At 38.0% G+C, this 23,720-nt stretch overlaps 1 protein-coding gene across 14 annotated transcripts in view; it reads left to right on the forward strand.

Annotated features, from left to right (window-relative positions):
- Positions 1 to 23,720, forward strand: part of ZNF385B (zinc finger protein 385B) — a 155,968-nt gene that overhangs the window by 63,091 nt on the left and 69,157 nt on the right. For 2 of the 14 annotated variants that reach the window (XM_064434296.1, XM_064434297.1), the window contains exon 2: positions 16,701 to 16,850. The exons of 9 other annotated variants lie outside the window; for them this stretch is intronic. Coding sequence is in view for 1 of the 5 variants with exons in the window: in XM_064434301.1 (XP_064290371.1) it covers positions 17,336 to 17,371 (36 nt within the window). In the remaining 4 variants the exon portion in view is untranslated. Of the gene's footprint in view, positions 1 to 16,700; positions 16,851 to 17,229; positions 17,372 to 22,952; positions 23,090 to 23,720 lie in introns of those variants that run through there. 3 more of the 14 variants (XM_064434295.1, XM_064434301.1, XM_064434299.1) reach the window with 3 other exon arrangements.

Below are 23,720 nucleotides of genomic sequence, written 5' to 3' on the forward strand. Positions count from 1 at the left end.
AATGTGGAGTGTGAGAACTGAAAGTTAAGAGTCTTTCAGAATCTGTGTGCCCATAATAAAGAGGAAGGGGTTAAAGATGTCTCATACATGGCATGGGAAATATAATTTTCTCCAGTGCTTTGGGATACAAGATCCAAAGCGGAAAATAAGTTTGTCATTCTCTCTTTTCCAACTGCACTGAAGTAACAGCTTATTGGGATGACTCCTAAAACATTTGCTGTCATCTAGACATTTTAATGACAAATTCTTAGATCAAAGTAGCAAGTGAGGTGGGACAGTGGTGATTAACGGCTTGAACAAAAATAGGTTTTACTGTGTATTTATAACTGTAATGTCATGCCTTAGATATTTGTTAGAACTTTGAAGGCTGCATACCTGTAGAACTGGTTGCAGTCTTTGAGGCTGGAGAAAGATTTAAGAATTTTTCTGTGAAGATTCCTGCTCAGGGGGAGAATTAAACTGACATTAAGTTCTTATGGCTGCACCATTTCCCATCATGACAAAGGTGCATGTGTTAAACAACATGACATCTGGTTGCTACGTATGGAAATACTTCTATGCTTCATAAAAAGGGGAATATATTTTTCATCTCACCAGTGTCCTGGGAGGAGCTGTTGAAGTTAAAATGTCATCTTTGAGGATATGCTGTAGGTAAATTTATTTTTTTTAAATACCATAAACTAGAACAGGAATATTGTTTTATTACTTCATCTAGCATTCAATATAATGCCAAGTTTAATGGGTGTATAGGCGCTTGTGAATATGTGTGTAAGTTTGATACATCTCTGTGAAGTAGATATTCAAACAGAATTTGCTTCATGTAAGTAAAAGTACAAGATACCAGTAAGAGCTGGTAGGTTTTAGTGGTCCTGTCACATGCATTTCAAGAATATGTTTGCCATGAGGCATCTGCATAATCTGGGGCAGAGTTAAATACTGCTTTTCTGAATTGTCCTGGAGCCAAACGTAGTGAGGGCTGGGTGACAGGAAAAGGAAAAGCTGTAGTACGTATATGACTGTATGTGAAGATGTCTTGGTGGAGGTTAAAATTTAAGAGTTTAGGAGAATACAGTTGCTTGCCTCTGCTTTGAGTGTCTGTTTGTACCACAGTCCACTGTCATTAATTTGATGAGGGGGAAAGACTTAGAGGAGGATAATTGAACTCCTTTGATAGAATACTTTTCTATTCTGAGATGTTTCTTGAAAGCCCTGATAGTTCATCATGTTTTGTGAAATTTATCTACTGCGAAAGGGATTTAACTGTTACCCACTGGACATGTAAGCACATTGACTATGTCTTTTGCCTATTCTGTGTACCTGTACAGTACGATCAGGTTGTTCTACCTCACCTCTCACTTTTGTTTTCCTCCTTCAAACTGGGATGATTCTTGGGGATTGTATTAAGTGCAGTGTATTAAAACACTACTCAGGCATGGCCAGCAGATTTCTCAGCGTGTTTGACAGGGCAGCAGTATTCTCCTGACAAAGTTAGTTCACCTCTGCTTTGGGCCCTGCTTTGAATTTTAGAAGCTAAGTATGGGTGTTTTGGCATCACCACGCTTAATAAAATGTGTATTCCTGATCCTTTATTCCAGTAAATAGGGAGGGGTAGTTGTTTTCTGTTGAATAAAGGTCCTTCCTTTTACATACTAGTCATTGGTTTAGGTCAATGTCTCTAGAGGGTGTTTCTAGTTCATTAGTGTGGTATTCCACATATTATAAATTCATTGAAGTATTAATGAAATTCCTTCTATCTGAGATCATAACAGTAGCATTTTTTTTGTTGAAAACATGTGTGAAAATATTAGGTGTACAAAGTTGAGAATCAAGAACCATGATAGGTAATAAAATACAATAAGGTCAAACCTTAGCAATGAAGTTTTGTCTTTTTCTTAACTTTTATATCATTACCCGATATTGCCCATTTTTTTTCCTTGACTGCCCTTTAGTGAACATTTCCTGTAACAATTCTATATGTGGCTAGTCTACAGTGCACTGAAGAGAAAACCTTGAGAACAAGAACAGCAAGAGTTGCTTGTGCATGAAAAGCAATGGACAAAACTTAAAGGATCCAAGCATGGCTTTTATGAATTTGACAGTAAGATGCTATTGCTGTTTGGCACTAAGCTCTAAAGAAGTCCAAACTGCTACATTTTGGACTTCTTGGAAAGATGATTTTTCTCAGTGCTTCATCCAAAAATACAGCACATCTACAGAGACTGTCCATTTCTCTTGAATCACATCCTGACAGTACAATTATCCAAGTTTCTAATCAGCCAAAATACAAGCATGTTGTATTCCAGTCTGCTAGGGAGCCCGTATCAAAGCAACATTGAAGGGGGGGCAGACATAGAATCTAAGTGAAAAAAACCCATGTTTTGGGAAGATGTTTTTGGATTCTGGGTGACTTTTGTTTGTTAGTAAAACATTTTAGCTGAGATAATAAGTAACCTATTGAAAGTTCTCAAAATGTCACTTCTCCTGTCTCCACAAAAAAGAGAGAAAATACAGAGGGGAAGAATCTAAAGTACAAACTTCAGTTTAAAAAAAAGACACCAACTGAGCATCTTGGAAGTTGAGCTGTTCAGTGTCAGCTTTTCTTTCTTTGACTATAAGAGCTGCTTGTGAATGACACCTGAGTGCATTTGCCCTCAGATAACCTCTTCAAGAGGCCTGTCCTTTCTTGTAGCTCTGTGGTTCTAATATGCATACTTTTGTGGTGTCTCTTTCTCTTCCCCTTGCTTAGATGTGTGGTGTGGGTGTGACACTTGCAGTGAACATTGGACCACTGTGTTCTGGAAGGTCAGCACATCATAGCTTTTTGGAAGCAAAAATGTTTGCTTTTTTTTTTAATATACTCGTGTTTTTTTGCCTATTTTGCTTTCATCTTAATGTTTTTGCTTTCTTTTAATCTCTCCTTCTGGTGTATTAACCTTTGTCCCTTCATTGTGTTCTTCTGGCACATATTATACTGCCTTTAAACCTTCCCCCCACACCTTTCTCCTCTGTATTCCACTTTCTCCTTTTTCTCTTCCAGCCACCTGTCCTCACCCTTGTGACTCCTGCATCTATAATGCAGGAGCTGCATGACTGCCTCAGACTGCTGTTCCAAAAGGAGTTGCTGTTGTCCTGCTTTCCTGCTCACCCCCAGCACCTCTGTTGTGCTGCGCAAGTGCATTGAATGCCCTCAATACCCAGAGTCCATCATGATCGTAGTGTGGGGGCCTTCCGTGCTGTTAGGGAGCTCTGAAGAGGCCTTCTCAGACAAAAACAAAGTCAGGGCATCTCCAAAATCTTGGGACAGTGGCTGTCAGTTGAGTAGATGGGAGTTAGCATTGTTTAAAGGGTGGGGAAGTGAGAGTTGCAGTTAAAGCTGGGAGGGTTTGTGGTTGGAGATCCCATTTTAGATGTGAGCTAGGGGGCAGGCTGACACATTAAATCTGAGATTAGGGTGTCCTAAAACCTTTCTCTGAAACCAAGGTCTGGCCTTCCATAAGACAGGGTGTTCTATGCTGTTAAGAAGGAAATAGAAAGGAGCTATGGCATGTTAAACTAGATAAATTGTTAAAACTGGCACATTTTCATGGTTTTACAAGGAGCTATCAAACACTGCCAAAAAAAGGAGACCCTGCAGTTATTGAGCAAGTAGAAGGGGTGAGGGAGCTATGCCTCCTGTTTGGGGGAGTTACAGTCCCTGCTGTTTTGTCTTGCTCTAATGCATAAACCTACCACGTGCTTATGGAATGTGTAAGACTCTTCTGCAGCTAATGGTGAAATTATAAAAGAAAATCCTTGAGTCATCACAGAAAATGCAATTATTAATATTACTGTCAGCATGAGAGAACAGAGTATTTATTGAGAATACTGGTCATCTTGTGAAGTCATCAGAGTCTATATAAAACCCACATAAAATTTCACAGAAGTTTGTTGTTGCCAATTCCAAGTGTGCAATGAGAATGAGTCATGTCTTCCAAGATTTGCTTAAAAATCAAAGAAGTTTATTTTTAATTTGGTTTGATTTTTATTTGCCTTTTTATGTCAAAACTGATTAGTTTTTTCCACTGTTCTCAATGCCCGCAACCCATTTTTTTTTTTCTTTTTTTAAGAAGGGGATTTTTCTAACTAGAGTACCAAATATTTCAGGACATGTAACAAAATTATGTAATTACTGCTAACTCATATTATCAGGTAATTATAAAAGTAATCCCGCTTTAGTAGAAGGGAGGAGAAGGAGGCTATAGAATAAAATAAGATTGAGCTGAATTTTCATAGGTGCTGTTTTGAGTAACCAACAGTCACATACAAGAGAAGAGTGTTGTTACTGGAACAGTATACTTTATTCAGGACTGGGTGCAAATATAATCTTGTCACAGAAATTCTGTCCAGTATTTCTAGAGGCGTGGAAATTTCTTCCATTAAATTTGCTTTTTAAAGTCATCTTATACTTGTCTTCTCATTCCTTCACTTTTGTAAAAAAGCAAATGAGAAGATTAATTAAGTCTTTATATATTTAACACAGAGCATTAAAGTGGAAGGATTGCATACAAGATTTCTTCTGTGATCTTTAGTTCTCTGTGAGGAATTATCTGACGTAACTGCAAACTGCATCAGGTAAAAATCTGTTCCTAATGATGCTGGATGTCTTCTCTGTCTTTTTTATTTTTTAAATTATTTTTAATAGCACTCTTTCTATCAAGTATTCTTACTAGGATGTGCTTGAAAAAATTCCTTTGAGTGAGTCAGAACTTCTGTGCAGACTCCAGCTGAGGTGTACTGACACAGCACATCCCAAAGTGAGGGGCTGCAGATTAGAGAGGTTCCACTTTGTTTGAAGTTTAATCTGAGTCCCAGATTTGAGACTGTGTGCCTTTTCCCTCTGTAATGTGAAGAGGGATATTTTTTTCTTTTCATAGCAAAGGTTAATTTTAATTTTGGGCAAGTAGTCTGTGGTCAGTGTTACTGGACAGTAGGTACTTGCCATGGTAGCAGCAGCATTCTGAATGTTTTTATTGTGTGTCTATTGGTCTTGTAGGTGACTTTTGAGCTAAATAAAAAGTCACAAAACGGCTCCCTGTTTGTATTTTTTTAAAAGAAGTCTTTTGTGTCAGAGCAGATGAATTCAGCTGTAATGAAATGAAACATGGGAAGATGAAACATTTACTTTTGCAAAACTTGCCTACCCTGTATATTTTCCTTGACACTTGTATTAGTTCTGTAAGGAGTTTTTCTCTTGCTGAAAGATGGGCAACTAATTTAAAACCAATTGCAGGACAGATATACTGAAGTATATTAACTTTAAAATTTTACAGAAGTGACTGCTTTCTCTTTTTTTATGGGTTTTTTACCTCGAATTAAGGTGGCACCAGCTGCTGCCTGTCTGCATCACTTGTGCATAGCCTGGAGAGGTGTCATTCACCAATGGGAGTGAAGTAGAGTGCCCCAGCAGCTTTGTGGAGCAAGCCTTATTTCTCAGCAGCACAAGTTCAAACCCTACTCAAGGCTTGCACTAACTCAAAAAGGAGCTTGTGAGAACATTTCTTTTGCTAGATCCATTGTGCAGAACTTTCTATTGTGCTGAACTAACTGTAGAAGAGAAACATGCTTCTGGGTAAGTAATTCCATGTGGAGGCTGAAATCTGTCTTTCAAGCAGCTGCATAATAGAGTGCTGTATGCTTGCTCCAGCTGTATGGAAGCAGAAATGTTTGCCTGATTTATTTTTAATAGCAATCCATTAGTGAAAGCTGTACTCATTTGCTGCAGTTAAGGAACAGAGTAGTCAAATTTGGAAATCTTAGCACTGTGGGTGACTGTGATCTATTTTTTTGGATGCTTTTTATCTTTGGGTAAACTGCAGCAAAGAAATACAAATGCCAAAATCAGCATTTGAACTTTTTTGCCTGTTTAGATGGTAATCGTGACATTTTTTGGAGGAAGGCTCTGAGTGAAGTTTTTTGTTCATCAGTCCATTGGAAGAATGTATTTCTTAAATATGAAAATAAATATTCCTTATTTGTGAACCCACTGGTGGTTCACTGTAAAAAAATTAATGCTTAATTATTGCATATCTTTAATTCTCTTTTATCATTATGCTGCTAAAATCTGTTGACTAACATTATTTATATAATAGTTTTAATAAACACAAATATTAGCAGCATTTGAAATAGGGAATACCTTCAAGTGTATTTTAAAGAAGAACTTGGACTTATTAAGTTTCTGAATTGTTAACATGTTGCAGATTATACAGCGTTGCTTAACTGCAGTGTTAAAATGTGCATGATGCATTCAAAAAGTTCCTCTTAGAATGCCTTGTTACGTCAAAAACATAAATGCTCTCTTCTATCCTCAATGTCCTGTTTATAGTTACATGATTAGCTTGTAGAAAAAAACTTGAATTTTTTTTTTTCATTCAAGGCCACCTTGACTGAAGGAATGTCATTGTTAGTTTTTCAGCTGTTGAAATAAATAGTAATAGAATCCTAATTTTCTGTGATTGGAATGTTTAAATTACTTTTTGTTCTGCATAAGCATGATCATCCTTGGTATGGAGTAAATTACAAAATTACATCTTATTGGATTCCATTGCTTTTAAAATGACTATAATGTAATATTTCTTTTACCTAAAATGATGAGTGATTATTGACCATAATTTTTTCTTACTGCCGCCTTATTTAACTTTCTTGTTTCTAAAAACAAGAAGAAGGCCTGGAGAGGTGCTTTTGTGAGGCAGAATTTAAGATGAGTGCGGAATTTACCTTTGTCTGGTTGAGTTTATGAGATTTCAGCAAATCAGGTTGCATGTTTGTATGTGCTTCAGGGCTGTTAATACAGCTACTTCATAAGCATTTATCCCTTGTCCTTTTTCTCTTCATCTATGTGTCTGTGACATTGCTTCTATGTTTTGTTTGATGATCATGATTTTATACCTTGGGTGCTGGTATTTTGTTGTAGGGAATTGCTGTCTGGTTTTTCTAGATCTTTGCTTCTCTGTCACTTTGTAAGTTCAGATACAGTCACAACAGCAATTTGCTGTGTTGCACAGAAATACATGTTGCAGCAGGTTTAGCAGAGACGCCTGAGAGAAATCTAGTGATTTGTTTGTTCCTGTTGTTTATTTACTTGATTTCGGCAATCTCCATTTGGAGATGTGTTAATTCTGTCTGAAATTGGAGCAATCCACATCTTCCATTCAGCCTCAAGATGCTTTGTTAAACATTACCAGATACAGTTTCCCTGCGCTACCATTGTCACAGTAATTTCCAGATTTACATTTATCTTTGTCTTCCCAGTGGCTTATCTGAGAGCCCACAGAGCAGGCTACTCTGCAGGGCAGTGCAGACAGCCCAAAAATCTTGGGTCCATGCTGGTCAGGCATCATCTGTCTGCAGCTTTGGCTAGTAGGTGGCAAGCCCAAAAATGCTCTGCCAACTGAGAGAGAAAAGCGAGAGTCCAAAAAAATGGTGTCCAGCCTTTGGGGACAGTTGGACTGGGATGAAAGTAAAGGAGAAAATTCTGTCTATTCAGAAAGTGGACGACGAAAAGAAAAAAGAAAACCCCAATGAACAGCAAACCCCCAAATGAACCAAACTCAACTAAACAAAAAAGTTCCAGTTTTAACCCATCAGAACTGCTTTAATCAGAACATGCAGCTCTGTTACACTGAGAGAATCTGTTAAGGGAAACCTTGGAAAGTTGTGCACCAAATAAGGTACAAATTTTGGCAAGAGCTGAGCAATACAAGTGCTGGCAAATGGGGGCGAGCATCTGACCCGTGCTGGTACCAGTGACTGTCTCGACCCTGCTGTTGAGGGAGCAGGGACCAGAACTGAGTCACAGGGACAAGAGACAGCAGTGGGGGTCAGCAAGGGTCGTGGAAAGGGAGGGTTTGAACAGGACTCTGAACTTGTGGGAGGTGTCTTGTGGGAGTAAAGAAGGATAATCCATACATACAGAAGTAGTTTGCTGTCACTTTCCCAAGGATATCTTCTAAAGACAGTAATTTAAAAAGGAAAGATGAAGCCACACATATAGGTAAGCAAGAATTTCAGTAATGCAGCACTGGTAGTGAACAGTGTTCAAACAAAATTGGTGTGAAAGGTTTGTGTTTAGATAGATGAATATCCCAGATGCATGTACAGATTTCTTGATTTTGCACAGGAATATTTGGGTTTTTTCAGTACTTGAAAATTTGGCCTTTGGGGAGAAGATGCTTTTATGTGCTGTAATACTGAAATATGCTTTGAGCAAAGTTCAAAATTATATTCTGTGGCTGTAGAGAACATTGACATCTTTTGGATGACTTATTCAAATATTCTTATGGTTGATGGTGTATACATATTTGAATAAATTCAGGAAAGATTCATGAAAAGCTGTTTCAATCCAGCACTACTGTAAAGAAACAGAAAAATCTAATAATTTCATCACTTAAAGCTGCTTAAACCTTCAGGAGAAAAAGCGTTACTACTTAAATTTCAGATGAAAGGAGTGTTTTGTGAATTCATCTGTGTCATGTATTCATACCTGAATTAAAATGAGCCATGATGTACTGCACTTTCTCAGGAACATTACATAAACTTCCTTGTTCTAAAACATGCACAAGTCTGAAATGTGCAAACAGAAATGAAAGAAACTTTGCAGTAGTTTCTCCACAAGCAGGAAGCCTAATATTTACACAACAATAAATAGAGTAAAGAACATGGAGACAAGCAGCACTCTCTCCTACAAATGTTGGTTTAACTGGTAAAAGAAGGTAGGATCTATCTGAACAACAACTCACTTTTAGCTAGACCTGTTTGTTTGGGGATGGGTTTGGCTTCAAATCTGCAGAACCTTGTTGGCCATGGTTTGGAGTTGTGCAATTAAAAGAAGGGATTGTTTTTCAGTATGTTATATTTGGAACAGTTTTCTCCTGCTTTAATTTCTGGGATTTTGATCAGGTCCTTCGGTAGTGTTTTGGTGAGACTAATGAAGATTAGTTAAAGAAAAATCTGATCCTGATACAGCTTGCTGTGCAGAAAAAACTAGGTTTTTTTTGTATGATTAATCTACATATTTTTCTAACTCTTTGCCATCATGTTTATTTGTTTGTCCTGTGTGCCTTTAGGGAGATTTGTGTCCTCACTGTGGGAGGGAAGGTAAAAGTGCAACAATGCAATGACCTCAGTGCAAACCAGAAAGGGACAAAAAAGGACAGGGGACAGTATGCTTTTATTTCTCATTATTCCCTGACTAACAAGCCTAATGTTATTATCTCACAATAAAAGTTGGCAGTTTTCAGTTCAAGCAAAAAGTTGCTGAATCCAGGAACCTCTAAGAAGAAGCTAAATGTGTCTTGTTTTCATTATCCTTCCTCTGAGAACTCGGAAAAGTTTTTCCCTAAGTTCAGTGGGTAGGAACAATTGCTGGTCACATGTGCTACCTACAGAGAATGGCTTACAGAAAAACCTGCCTGTCCTCAAACCCCTGGAAAAAACCTGTCCACTGGAATGAGAGGAGGCAACTGGGATATTGGGGCTGAGCTAAATTTTTTGGGTTTCATGTCCATGCAGAACTTCATTTGTATTGCTTTCTTTTTTAGCACCATCCTTGTATGGCTGTGCTTGTGTGGTAATTGTATAAAAAGAGAGCGTTTTATGTGTAGCTAAGCTACTACTTCTGAAGTGATTTTTATTTTTTCCCTCTGCTTTTAGAAAGTATTTACACAGTAACTAAAATGTATGCCCTTGGTGATGCTGTGATTTATGCTAATGTGAAGTTGATAAGTACAGAATCAGATTGCTCTTTGTAGATTCTTATGGGGAACCTGCAGAAAGAGCTTTCAGAATAGAGGAAAGAAAATTGCTGCGTTGAACAAGAAAGACAGGTAACCAGGAGCAAGGTATAGGAAGACTTGAGCTTTCTTTTGCATTGGATGCCTTTACATTTAATAGTGTATGTATTGCTGTACAGTGACAAAGAGGAAGAGTTCAAAAAGCAATCATTCATACCTTTCACCAAATTGCACAAACCCACCACACTGCTTAACAGCTTAGAATGGTGTTCTAAGCCTGTGGAGTAGCCTCTTTTGATTGATTGAGAAAAGGCTGATAGTAGTAAAACCCCAGAACAAAACAGTGCCCTCCAAAAGTGCTAAACTTGTCATATAGTTCTGTTCAATTTAAAGTACTCTTTGTTCATTGTTGTAAATAAACTGAATTAGAATATATCCTTGTATATAATATATACATTTAAAAATAGGATTATAAGTATTGCAGACTCTGGGGTTTTAAACTACTTTTATGTTGCTTAAGATGACTTAGGAACACAGCCCTACAGGGTTATTGGGAAAGTAGTTCTTGCTGCCATGGACTGGAGGCCTTCATGAAACTAAAGGGCACAAGGCAGTAGTTACAGCAGGTGGCTGTCACATAAGTCAGGCACAGATCAGCTTCTCCTTTAAAAAGTTCTATATATTTATCAAGCAACATCCAGTGATTACTTTTTGAAAGGAATGTGGAAATATATACTTTTGTCTACATTCCTTAGCTTTTTAGGTTGTTGTTTTTGTGGTGTGTGGGGTTTTTTTTTGTTGGTTTTTTTTTTTTTTGGTTGGTTTTTGGTTGCTTTTTTTTCTTCAGGAGATTTTAGGTTTACTTCAGGGTACATAACAAATGAGAAGAATTCTGAAAAGGTGGCTAATTCTTAATAGAGTTTGGCAATACTTCCAGGCCTGCTGTTAGGCTGATTCATGGGTTTTATTTCCAGTGCAAAAATGAACCAGTTTTTTGATATTACCAGCTCCTTTTTAGTGACTTGAGATACCTTATATTAAAATCTGCCACCATGTTGTGGTGGCACAGCTGAAATAGGTAGAAATGTCAATAACAGGTGTGAAAAGTAGTTCTGAAATGGTCTTTGAAAACTTAGCACCAACTTCCTAAAATGCCAGGTAGTATGACAGCAGAGCAAGAAAGCACCTGAAAAGAGTAATTCAAAGTGTTTAAAGCTTGTGAAAAGATTGAGGAATAAGGATAGACTCAGTCCTATGGTTTAACTGAAAAAAGTAATTATATGCTTGTGTGATTTTGATGGCAATGAAAGAGTAGCTGTTCAGCCAGTAAAAGAGGTAGGGAATACTGGGAGGTGAGGGAGAGAGGGTGTCCATCTCTCTTTCCCATTCTTTTTACAGCTTAAGGCATCTGCTGAGCTATAAAGCTGGACAATCAAGTTTTAGAATGTTCTCTGTGACTGTTGTACTTTACCCTGAAATTTATCTTGTAATGCTGGTGTTGTTGGAAGCGTTGCTGCCTGCTGCAGTGGGATGAGGGGCTGGCCTCTGAAGAGGTATGTTGTATTTTTGAGATGCTTTGAAACAAAAGGCTGATCACCACCTCCACTGCCCATCAGCTGCTTAATGTGCTGCAGGTCACACTCTCACAGGGCTCATGCTTCTGCTCAAAGTGCCATGGCTGGCTTGCTCAATGCTTATTCTTTACTCACAAGATTTCTCTGAGGCTAGTGGCATTAATCTAATGGACAAGGGCATGTGTGAGAATAGAAATAGGATCAACAATCCACAAAATCTGGTCTTTGTCCAGTTTAAATGGAAGATAATTCATAAATGGGAGGGGGTATTTTCATTTTAGTTTTGCATCTTGAGTGCAAAGGAGTCCATGGGGAGTGATGTACATTTCTGATTAAGTAGAATTCTAGCTGTAGAACAAAATTAATCAGTTTTTCACTGAGCATACTCAACAGTAAGGGATATACTTCAAGATGAGCAGTGTTAGAGACTACATAATTACTTTTGGCTCTTTAAATTTTAAAATTATGGTAATTATCACATTTAAAATACATTTTTATAAGTTTTAATATTAAAAATACAATTGAAATACAAGTGAAACTGATATTGAAACTCATGAAAATATGCTGCACTCACTAATTTCATTACTTTCTGATTTTCCTTTAAAAGTCCTAAGCTATTTGATTTTCCTGCCTTTCCCATGGGTCACTTTCCTTTTGCTTTATTGAATAGCTTGCTTTGGATATTGGTTTTCCCAATATTGAGCTTTTGAAATACCATTCATTTCTTCCATCTCGTCATTCCTAATTATAACCACGGTGTATCAAACTAAGGGACAGTCTTTGCTTACAGTATTTATGCCTCCAACATTTGTGGTCCAGCGAGGGGTTCAGATAGTAAATTCTTTTTCAATTAATCCTGGTATTAGAGGTAGGAATGGTGTTGCCTGGTTGAACTGAACAGTCTTAATAACCTTATTAAAATATTTACTTTAAAATTGTTTATTTCAAGTCAACTCACAGATACTTTTTGAACTGTACTTTCCCCACAGTGAGGTTATGACTGGTTGTGACCCTAGTCACCAGCATCATAAAGGTGACACTGGGAATTCTGCCATTTGGGTGTTGCTGTTCCTTTGTGTGCAGCAGCCTTGGAGCTACTTTTAGTGGCATTCTCTGTGCATGTGTGGCGCTTTGAAACACGTTTCATTACATGAGAGGTCTTTAAGCCAAATGCTTAGTTCCAGCAGCTGTAAATGGTATCACTTTACTGTTTAGCAGTCTGCCTGTGGGATATTAGGAGCACTGTCATTTTATTTTGAGTCCCTGTTCAAGTTTGGCCATTAAGAAATAGTATCAAATAATGAAAGGGATGGGATCCTATTACAGCTTAATAATAATGGAGCAAACAAAAACAAGTAACTATCTTTCTACAGGATTCCAATCAAATTAAAAGTAAAGGCTTACTATACTGTGGTGTGATACTTAAGAGCTAGTGATAATCTTAATGTTCCAAAGATACATTACCAGGATCTGAGTAGCATTTTGAGTTAACAGGAATGAGCAGCTTTTGTGAACTGGGAGGGTGAATTGAATACAGAAAAACTAACCACAGAACACACATTCAAACTTTTTAATACTTGGTCTAAATAGGAAAGATTTATCCAGATGCATTTAACATTCTGAGTCTGCAAACCTATGGATTTGTTTTGCTCCTAGCTGGAGTTGTAAGATTTGGGAAATCCTTCTGTTACAGCTCCCTAAGAAGTACTTTGAGATGTAGTTATGCAAGTCTAACAAAAATTAGGATCTCTGCATTGTCTTTGCTTTTTAAAATTAAACAAAGGAAATGCTTCTACTTGAAAGAGAGGAATTGCTTCATGTAAATCCAAATATCAGGGATTGAAGTCCTCGACCTTCAGTGCAAAGAAAATGTAAGAAATATTAAGAAGCATAACAAAGTTTCTACAAAGTCGGTATTTTGTATCCAGTCGTGAGTCATTCAGTACTTAAAAGTTATGTAATACTGTCAATTATGAAAACAAATCCAGGAGGAATTTGAAGGCCTTTCATCAGAATTTTAAAACCATGATACCCTAAGGATTAATTCCCTAAGGAAATATGAACATAAGCAATGATGTATTTGCTATTGACCTCTGTGAAAATATACAAGCTCCAATTAGATTGCATCTGGAATGTTTGTTCACACCTAAAGGATCAAAAAGATGAAAGATGGACTAGGTAGAAGGGCAGCAAGGTTTCTTAATCTGAGCTGTGGCAAGGCCCTTGCACGGTGGCTGTGGCAGCTCTGCCATGCTCTGCCCAGCCCCCTTGGTCCAGGGCAGCACTGCAGCTTCTCTCAGCCAGGCTTCTTGAGGAAAAGGCTTCCCACATCTGTGCCTTCACACCAAGGAAGTCCGCTTTGCACAGACTAGTGCAGCAAGGAACTTGTTAGCTAATACAGCATTGACAGTGGTTAAATCTCTGCTTTTAGTAGTTATTGCTAGAAGTTTCTGGATGATCTGTAGGTGTGTTTGCCAGTTTCTGCATAATTTTTTGTTTTTGTGATCTGATAAACTTTAAAAACTTTATGTATTTGACCTCTGTTTACTGTTTGTCTTAAATTCAGTTCTCCCTCTGCATTTATGTAGTCTGAGAGTCTACTCCTTCACCCCTGGCTTACCCAGATACTGTTCTTTATTTATGGTATTTAAAAATAGAAGTATAGGAGCTGAAATACTAGGCAAACTGCTACCACTGCAAGTCAAGAGTTTATAATATTTTCAATCGTGTGAAGGAAAGATTCATACTTTGTCTGAAGAAGTTACATGTCTGGTTTTTTCCCAGGTTTCCTTAAATAAATTAAGCTGTGTTTCTCATAGATACTAGTGCAAGGTGCCTCACAACAATTTTGTGTGAATAGGTACTAAGTTCTAAATACACACCATTTCATTATGCATTATTCACATGTTGTGAATGTATGTTAATCTTCAAATACAACTTGTCTTTGGTGTTATCAGTGTCTTGTTTTGTTTCTTTTTGAGTTCCATCTGGATTTTTTTCATTGAAAATTCTTTTCCAAAAGTCTTTCCCCTATAAAATACAGTGCTTTAAACTGAAACCTTTTATTTCCTGTCCCATCACACATTTCTTTGATTATGTTTCAGGGAAGATTTTTTTGCTCCCAAGGTGAGACCAATTCCAAACATGTTTGATAAAAATACCATTGGGACTGAGTCTGAGGCTGCCACTCAACTTTCTTTTCCCTTTGAGTTTTACCTCATTTTATTGTGTGTCGACTTCTTTGCTTTCCATTCAGCCTTGACTATGGGGACACAAGGATCAGAAATGTCATGTGGTTTATCATTATTATTTTCATCCTCATGGGAGGTGGTGGACTCACCTTCCCTGGAGGTGTTTATGAAAAGATGGCCTGTGGCATTTAGTGCCATGGTTTAGTTGACAAGGTGGTGTTTGGTCATGGGTTGGACTTAATGATATCAAAGGTCTTTTCCAACCTGGTTAATTCTGTGATTATTATTACTAATACTAAGATCTGTCTTTTCCCTTCACCTCTCCTTTTCAGAGAGGTGTAGAATTGACTTGGCAGTCTGTCAGCAGTGATGTGCCAGACTGCGTTTCTGTCTGTAGCTGGGGCTGTGAGGTGGCTCAGACTCAGAATCCAGCGGCTGGTGCCCAGGTCAGCCTCCTGCTGCCCCTGATGGTGCTCTTCCATCCAGTGGGCACATTGTGTGCTGTTTTTCGGCATCCCTGTCTCAGGGGCTGCTGCTTCTCTCCTCCATCGGAGGAGAGCACTTTCTCTTTTGGAAATGAGCTTGTCTTGCTGGGTATCTGCCCAGGTGATTTGCCTAAAATGTGCTATCTGTGTGATTGAGCAAGCCTAGAGCAGGACCTGCTGAGGCAAAGCTGAGGTTGGATAAAGGTAACTCCTGAGTGGGGAAGAAGCCCATTTAAAATATGGTCTTGCCCTCTTTTTGATGAAGTTGCTTTTATATTCCTACTACTTGTTTGTTGTTGTGATTGTTTGCATCTTGTCCCTTAGGATCTTCTCCCATCACTCCCTAGATGAGTGGTGTCTGAGATGCTGAATTGTATCTTCTCTCTCAACTGATAGAAAATTACTTGCTCAAAAGACCAAAAAGTAGTGTTTCTTAAGGATTTTTTTTTCCATGTTAAGCACCTTTTCTGTAGATAAGAATTTTTAAAACTAGAATCAATCTGTGTGCTTAATTTCAGTTTATCATTAGAATGTTCTCACTCAGCTGGAAACTCCCAAGCTGGAGGAACAGACCTCCACTGTTACAGCCTGCCTGCCCTTTCATATATTAACATTTAATATTTCTGCTCCTGTGTGAGCTCCAAAGTCAATTCAAGGCTTCTTAGTAAAAGCAGATTTTGTCCACTGTGAGCAAAAGCTCATGACTGTCAGTGTGAAGTGTTCTTTCTGAAGTGTCAACAAAATGTATTTTGGCACAGAGGCCAGGTTGTTGAAAGCTGAGGGTTCACAAGAGGCCATGGTGGAGGTGAAAGGAGCCTCAAGTGGGATGTCAGGGCTGTGAGAGCAGAGGCACGGGGATGAGAAAATTCAGTGACTGGGAAAGGGCATGCAGGAATCTTTCAGAAGGTGAGGAGGAGGAGGAAGAATCACTTGTATCTCAGTTTTCCTCCTTCTCTTCTGCGTTATCCCCTACTACTTGTCTTGCTGGAATATTCCTCCTGACTGTTAATTATCCTGCACCCTACAGGAACAGATAAGTCAGGGTCTGCTCATGGGTCAGGGAATGGAGTATCTAAAGCTGCTCCTGGTGCTGGAGGAAGATCAGGCAGCAACCCCTGGGAGGAGTTTTTGTGGTCATGCTACCACCAAGGTGTGGGGAGCAGGGCAGTGGTGTCAAGTTGAGGGTGAAGTGAAGGCTCTTGAACAGGAAAATATTCTTTCAGCTGTTCCTGACAGCTGCTAGCTCTGTCTGTGGGATGGCTTTGCAGGACAAGGTTCTGATTTATTGCATCTTGTTTGTACTAAACCAGGGGTAATCTGGTATTTATAATTATCTTTAGAAATTCTCTGACTTCTCAACAACAGGATTTAAGGTAGAAAAGGTAATGTTTACTCTGATGCCATGCATTTTGTCCACTCAGGAACTGTGGGGAGATAGAAGGACTTCAAAACCTGGGACTGGAATCTGAAAGATGCCAAGTATCCCAGGGCTGAGTGCCCTCAATTCCCATCAGTTGCAAGTTATACTGTAATTTGAGTTAATGGAGCAGTGAGCAGTGGGATTCAGCTGTTAGTCTGAGCTCCTGCACATACTCTGTACAGGAAGGGTCGTACTGGAGAGAAAGCAGATCTGTATGGCCAGAGGAAAAAATTCAAGGAGGGAATCCTTAATTTTTTTCCTAGGTTGTGTTGTGTTTCTATGGATGAAGAAGCACTTTGTGTGAGGTGGTGAAGCACTTTACTTGGTGAGAAAGATGAAGCATGAAGCTTCTTTATTGCCTACCATTCTGAGACATAAGAAGAGAAAATATATATGTAAGAAGAGAGACTAAGGTAAGGGTTTTGTGCAGTGACTGTTTTATCTTTCAGGGTATGGGGCTGGAGACAATGTCTGCTGTGTTTATCTTGTGCCACAGCAGGGAGACGGTCTCCTTTGCCTCTTCAGTAGCAGCAGAACTACAGTGGGCAGGAGGAAACACAAGTATCTTTTGTCTTTGCCTTTTATTTTTTTTTCTTTGAGCAAGGCTCTGACACAAAACTCACTATTGAAAATAAAATTCCATTAGAAACTGAGACTCCGTACTGGCAAGTAGCATCCTATGACTAAAGAGTAACCATTTCTTGAGAATTAAGATTGCTATTCAGCTGTTCTTTTGTCTCTATGGCAACTTTAAGCAGTAACAACAAAGCAGTAGGTGATGTTGTCAGCCAAAAATCTGTAATGTTCCAGGGATTGTTGATAGCAACAAAATGGATGCCAGTGCAGGGTCACTTACAGCCAGTAATTGATACTGCACCTATGGCTGAAGTATAACAGCATGGGACACTTTGAAGCAGAAAATACACCAGAGAAAGTAAGGTTGATGCAAGTGGCAGTTTTTATAAATTATACATGAAATCCTGCTTTAAAATTCAAAACTGTGGTTTACCTTCCCTAATGGAATGACTTGCATGAAAAGTGAAGAGCTCCTTGTATGTACAATATATGCCACCTGGAGAGCAGCTCAAGCTTTCTTCTCAGTTTCTTGATGGAACAGAGAACAAGAGCTGCTTTAGAAAAGTGGAGTCAGCTCCTAAAGGCAATAAAAGTTGAAGTTCTCATCTAACTTCAGTGTTGATCTGGAAAAGGAAGTATGCTAAAAAAGAAAAAGCAATGCTTTTCTTAAAAATAATAAAATAAAAAGTGGTTGGGGTGGGATTAACATCAGTTTTTTATCTTAATCTCATGGTGTTGGATTTGGAGCTTTTACTAACATGTAAAATTGAAAAAAATTCAGGGGGAAAAAGCCATGAGAAAGACTGAACACTGCTGAGACCAGTGCTTGAAACCAACTATGAGAGAAAAATTTTTAAAATTATGATTGATGTTAAAGCAGGGAGAATAGGCATTATAGTAGGTTTTATGTAGAGACATGCTAAATAAGGAAATCCATTCTTAAGAAAAAGTAGCGGCAGATGTGTTAAGTTAATGAAAATAAAACTCTATTATTTTGAGTAATTTTTGTCTGATATTTGACAAATCTATGTTAACTGCTGGTGCTGGATAAACTGTGGGAATTCTGCCTCTTAATATGTAGGTATGCACGTTGTCTGTGCAGTGTGTACCGAGACCCCTTTTGCAATCTTGAATTAGCTGAATTTGAGTGCCGCTTTCTCCAGTTAAAGTATTGTGTCAGTGCTCTGTACTTTGTCTCACTGCATTTACTGAATGTGGGGTTCCCCGTTGTTTGAACTGTCTGTTATCAAAGAAGGCTTTTCTCCTCCATGAGAAAGATGGAGGATGGAAAGAGCAACCAGCTGCTCTCCAGAGCTTACTTGGCAGCATCAAACAAACCCTGTTTTGATGCAGGCAAAGAGAGCAGCTTCATTCACTGACAACAGCACGGGATACCACCTGATGTCTCTCTCAGACTTCAGAAAACTCATGTGGTCCTTGGTTATCTAAGGCTCCAGTTACACCTGCTTGTGCCCTTCTTAAATGAAGATAATGTTAGTGTATTTTATTCAATTTGTTGTATTCTAATAATTTAGCCTACTTGTACTAAGAAACACATCCAACTCTTGCTTGAAGTTTGATTTCCTTATTTGTTTTTGTTTGTCTCAGACATTAAACTTTCTGAGCAGTCTTTTGGGTCTCATAGTGTATAGATAAACCCAAAGCATGCATTTAGTTCAAATAACAGAGTTTCTGAAGTTCCCAGTTATTTAGACTTTCTTAATACTCTTAATGAAACTTATATTCTAACCTACATCATCATCAACCTTTCAAATGTCAACATATTGTGTAACAAAACTTAAGCTGAGCTCTTACAGCATGTATTCATTTTTTTTTTTTTTTTGCTTAAAGCTTCTGCTGTACTGTTTGAGACCAGATCAGGTTAAGGGAACCACTGCAGTGATGTGATTAACAGTGAAACATTTCAAAGGAGTGCACTGTTACAAGTTATTTATGTGCTGTTAACAGCTCCCTAACAGTCTTGTGAAAAGTTCAGTATTGCTTTGCATGAACTAATGAAATGTTTGTATTGCTTATTTTCTCCTGTGTTATTTGTTAAGCTTATACAAACGTGCATCCTTCAAAAGAAGGACCAATTAAGAAATCTTTGTAGTCAGCACTGATGTGCCCCTTTACAAGGGACCTCTTCCAGATCAGGGCTTGAACGTTGTGTGAAGCTGCAATGATGTCAGTGGAATAGTTTCCAGGAAAGCTCCCAGGACAGCAGGCCACCATGGATGGGGTGGGGACCCTCAAGGCAAGGTCTCCTGCTGTGCTGTGAGAGCAAAACCTGGGCACATGGTGTTGAGGGGAGATACCAGTGGCATGGGGAAGAGTGAGGCACCCTGCATATTCTACCAGTTTTGCTGTCAGCACATGACTGATGCCAGCAACTAAGAAAACTGTTTGGGGTTTTTTTTTTTTTTAATTTTTAACCTGCTCATTCATTTTTCTCATATGTTCAACCATATGTAAAGCAGTACAAGATGAGAGAATAGTGGGAATCTTTTTAAGAGTGAAATCAGCTTGGGTAAACATTCTTGATGAGATTAATTGATATGGGTCACTGCCAGTGGGGGCTCTGTAGTTGCCAGGGCACTTAATGAAATGAGCTTTCTTTTAATGAGGGACAGGACAACAGCAGCTCATGAGACTGACAGGCTCCTTTTTAGCAAGGTGGTTACGTGGCAGGTAGTGGAGGTTTTTCTGTACCTGTTTGCTCTCCTGAGAAGGGCAGTTGTGTAGGTAAAGATGCCAAATGTATGTCTGCCATAGGAACTGAAGGCCACCAGGTAACTCCAGCCTGGCCTCCAACTGAGCAGTGCTGGCTTCAGTCAGTATCCGCTCAGGCTGGATTCTGTGAAGTCAAATCTGCTGACTTGATCAGTGAAATTTTGTATCCCAGTTTAGTCCTCTTTCCTTTGCTTGACTTTGAGGAGCATTTCCCTTTTGATGTATTGTACATGTTAAATCTCACCAATTCTGTAAGTTGTTCAATCTACAAGCAAAGCTGTTATTGCACTAAATTCCAGCCCTATAAATGCTTCCGAAAACTGAAAGCTGTATATAATTATCTTTTTTCTTTTTTTTCCTGTGATTTATCATCAGTGACGATTTTCTTTGTAAGCCAAATACATATTTATACTTTTGTAACTCTGGCTTTTCCAGCATAAGCAAAACATGGAGCAGTGGGATTCCAGACCTTTAAGGGAAAGTGGTTGATATGCCTATATTGTTTCTTCATTAGACAGAACAGTTTTTTCTTGCTATTGAAGGATGATCCTTGAAATGCCTAAGCAGTTGTTATAATTCCATCAATTATTCTGCATCATTAACTGCTATCATCTTTCTAATTATTTTCCTCTATATTTTTTCTAAGTAATTAACGTTCCAGACTATGAGCAAGATCTTGACACTTGTCATTATTTTCTATCTAGTCTGCAAATATCACATAATCTTTCCCACCATTCCTTGAACTGTGATGTATATTCAGGATTTTTGTAGCTTCTTGTCAATAGATCTGTTAAAAGATTGTTGGTTTTTTTTGAGATAAACATGTGTATGGAGAATACACACAATTCCATGGAGCCAGTCTTTTTTTTTTTCCTCTTCTCTGCCAGCTTTTCACTTACCTGTTCTTCTGTTCCCACTGTTTTGAGTGCTATTTATAGTAAAGTATTTTCAAATAATGTGGTGTTTGATTGACGTTGTAGATTTAAGGTCTATTTCTTGTTTTATTTCATATAGATGGATTGGTTGACTTGAGATTCCATGATTCAATGATCAGATTTTTATCAAAATGCTTTGATACACATAGGAATAATGGCTGAAACTTGCTACCGCTCTAGAAAGAGTAAATATAACTTCTTGGATAGATGCAACCTTTTTGTGTTGCCACTTGCACAAATCCTAATGTCCCCAAATGAAAGCTCCTCCTGCTTTTTGCTGATTCAGCTCCCAGTGCAAGCTGGTTCTTACAGATGATGTAAGGGACGTGGCAACCAGCAGCTGTGCTCAGGCTGTTTTATCATGAACTTTGCTAGGAATGCATTATAAAACATTACCATTTAAAATGAGATACAACTGATATTTAGGAATAAAATTTGTAAATCTTGTATTTACTGTGAAGATAAGCAATGCTGCTTTTGACTATGACGCACGCTTGTCCTTAATATGAAAATAAAAGTGTTCCATGAACAAAAGCTCCCAGTTCCATTACAGCTGTGGAACTTTCCATTTCATGTGCAGTGGTACCATGACTCTGTACAAATTGCTTTGACAAAAATAGTATTTATATGAAGTGGAAAATTCCACTTGCAGAGTGAGAGGGAATCTTAGCAACCTTCTTTTCCCAGAATTTGCAACTATTCCTGTATTGAGAACTACTAAATTATTCAATTGTCAACAACCAGATTTGACAGAACTGTTAAAAGTTTTTCTGCTTTACTTCTCCTCAGGAATAGGTACATAATTCCAGAATTAAAATAAACACTGTTAGTGTTTATATTGTCTTCTGCACTTCAAATGGAAAACACAGCAAGTACCATCAGAAAATAAAAATTCAAATTTGAAACAGAAATAAGTGTTTGTGTTTCTCTAAGCTAGAGCATTTTACTCTGTATAGAGATACAAAGAAATATACAGCTGTTTCTCTCAATTTCTATGTCATAATGTTAAGCTTTTGACAAGTCTGTGGAGGAAGGACTCACTTTTTTGCTGTAAAATGGACCCAATAAAAGGCATTGCATTGGGGTTCTCATTAATGTTAGCTGGTAACATATGCTTGGGGTTTTATTTGCTTCTGTGAAATTTTGTTTTATTGATCTCTTTCTCAAAACTCATGATAAAACTTTCTGAAAGATATGGCATTCTTGAAATGAAGCAAGGCCGTGCTTGTACTTCATAAAATAAAAATTTGACACTGACTATCAATACCTTATTGCAAATTGTCTTTAACAAGTGCAATCATGGTTGCTGGTCATCTAATCCTCTCCTTGCCAGTGTAGAATTGCTTCTCTTGTACATACAGCACTTTTTTCAGTCTTGATACAAATGCATGTGCTGTTGAGAATCTCAAAATCTCTTAGGAGATTATTTCCGCACTTTGGTTCAGCTAAAAAAGGCTGCCACCATGAACATTAAATATCTCTCAGAATAATCTTGGTGTCAAGAAGCTTTCCATGATGTTCTGTTTTTCTCACATCTCTTTATTTCAGTTCTCTCTGTTCTCCAAAACCTTTCAGAATTCTTCACCTCAGAAGTCTTTTAAATACCTGTACCCCCTCTAGCCTCTGTATCTGTCATGTATTGTTCCAAGGGTGTCCATATTTAACTTTTTGTGTTTTTTAGACTTCCCAGAGCTTGCTTTACCTCAGTCTCTTTTCAATTTGTAAATCCTTTCCCAGTTAAAAGATACCTGCTGCTCATCACAATAAGCTTTATCAGAGATGGACTTATGAGTCCTTCCTTCATGTAAAGGACACATGGACAGTTTGAGCTTTGTTCCTCATGCTGTGACCAGGTTATTAGGCTTCTATTAGGCTTTTTCCTCCTTCACCTTAATTGCTACTCAGGCAGGTCAGTCCCTTGCTCTTTCAACTCAGATATTATTTGGAAGCACATCAAGTGTTTTTACTATTTATACCTTTTTCTTATAGTTCTCACTGCATGACCAAGGGCACTAAAATTTTTTCAGACAAAATGTCCAGATTTTTTTGTTTTCTGTAGTTTTTTGTCTAAGTCTTTTTAACTCTGCACCACTGCCTGATAGAGAGGTTTATCAATCTATACCTAGCCCAACATACGAAGACTGGGTGGTTTTAGATTGATTTACAGATTTTCTCTGCTGTTGTATTTGAGCATGTATGTACAGAAATAGATATACAGGGCAATGCTCATCATGTTCAAACCTCTGTTCTTATAGGCACTGAAGTTTGAAATCTCCAAGTCAGCTGCAGTTTTCTGATGCTTGCCACACTGGAATCCAGTTGCTCTTATGATTTCTTCTTATTCCCATTTAAAGTTAATTTTTTGTATTTTTCACAGTGGATCCCAAGAATGAAATAATTTACTGCAGGTGAGAACTCATTTCACAGGATGACTGTTTCTCAGTTTGTGTTGAAGGCATATTTACTCTTCTTTTTTCATGTTAAATGATTGCTTCTCTGAAATCCTTTGTTGCAAACAATGCTGTTAAAACTGGGGAGGGAGAGAAGAAAATGTTTATGGTTGCTTTGTATTCTGGCTCTGGTGTTGTGTAAGGACAAACCAATTTTTTTTTTCCTTTTCTTTCTTTTTTTTTTTAAATTCCAGTTGAGGCATTAGTCACAATAACCATTTCATGTGTATTCCATAATTCAAGTGTGTTCCATAAAGCATTTAAGATATGTGACATACATTTCTGTTCTTTTATAATAGAAAACATATTTGAGGATTAAATTTCACTTTGCATGATTTTTTTTTTTGGTGCAACTTTGAAAAGTGTTTAATAGAAGATTTTTGAATTTTATGTCCAAAAAGGTGTAGAAGCCTGAAATTCTGTGCTGGCAGAAAACAGTAAGATTAAAAACTCTCTTTGCATTTCACCTTTGGATGGTGAAATGGACCTTAAATTAAAAAAAAAAAAAACAAAACAAAAAAAACCAAAAAACCCCAAACAAACAAAAACAACAAAAAAAAACCCACAGGGGGGAAAAAAAAAAAACCCA

This window comes from Passer domesticus, chromosome 10 (genome assembly GCF_036417665.1).
Source record: "Passer domesticus isolate bPasDom1 chromosome 10, bPasDom1.hap1, whole genome shotgun sequence".
Classification (NCBI taxonomy): Eukaryota; Metazoa; Chordata; class Aves; order Passeriformes; family Passeridae; genus Passer; species Passer domesticus.